The 514-nt window shown below is 24.9% G+C and overlaps 1 protein-coding gene across 1 annotated transcript; it reads left to right on the top strand.

The window, feature by feature from the left end:
* Nucleotides 1-170: 170 nt before the first annotated feature.
* LOAG_16323 (hypothetical protein) lies at nt 171-329 on the top strand (the record flags this gene model as incomplete). Its single annotated transcript, XM_003151810.2, has 1 exon — nt 171-329. A coding segment is annotated over one exon (157 nt), but the record flags the coding sequence as incomplete, so codon positions are not given.
* Nucleotides 330-514: the final 185 nt, after the last annotated feature.

Raw genomic sequence — 514 nt, 5'->3', positions numbered from 1 at the left:
AAGAAATTACTTTTACCATTTCTTTTCCTTTTTTTTTTTTTTTTTATGAATAATTCATTTTGCTGTGAATGTTTTTGCTGTGATTAAAATTACAAAGAAAAAAGATCAGCAATCAGTTTGTTTTTATAAAATATGTGAACTATAACCTTTTTCTTCTTTTTTCTTTTCAGTTTACTTTTCACTCGTTTGGGCCTCTTATTACTAGCAATTGAATTGAAAGATGATGAAAAAAAAGAATGTAACATTGCAATTAATCCAGCACCAACGACAACAATTCAACCACAAACACAAGGATTCTTCATAGCTCAATCAGCTGATGAAGTAAAACGGTATGTTAATTGTTGTAACGATTTTTTCATTTTGTTTTTTTTTTTAAATTAATTTAGTTCTTTTTTTGCACGTATTTTCAAATGATGATAGATAGATTAAAATAAATTAAAATTATAGAGCATTTTATATCACTCATCAAGAAATGCAAATGTCGGAATTGTAAGTTTTTCAAAAAAAAAAAAAA

This window comes from Loa loa, assembly GCF_000183805.2.
Source record: "Loa loa unplaced genomic scaffold supercont3.5701, whole genome shotgun sequence".
Taxonomy (NCBI): domain Eukaryota; kingdom Metazoa; phylum Nematoda; class Chromadorea; order Rhabditida; family Onchocercidae; genus Loa; species Loa loa.
This window is presented reverse-complemented; position numbering and strand designations above follow the sequence as displayed.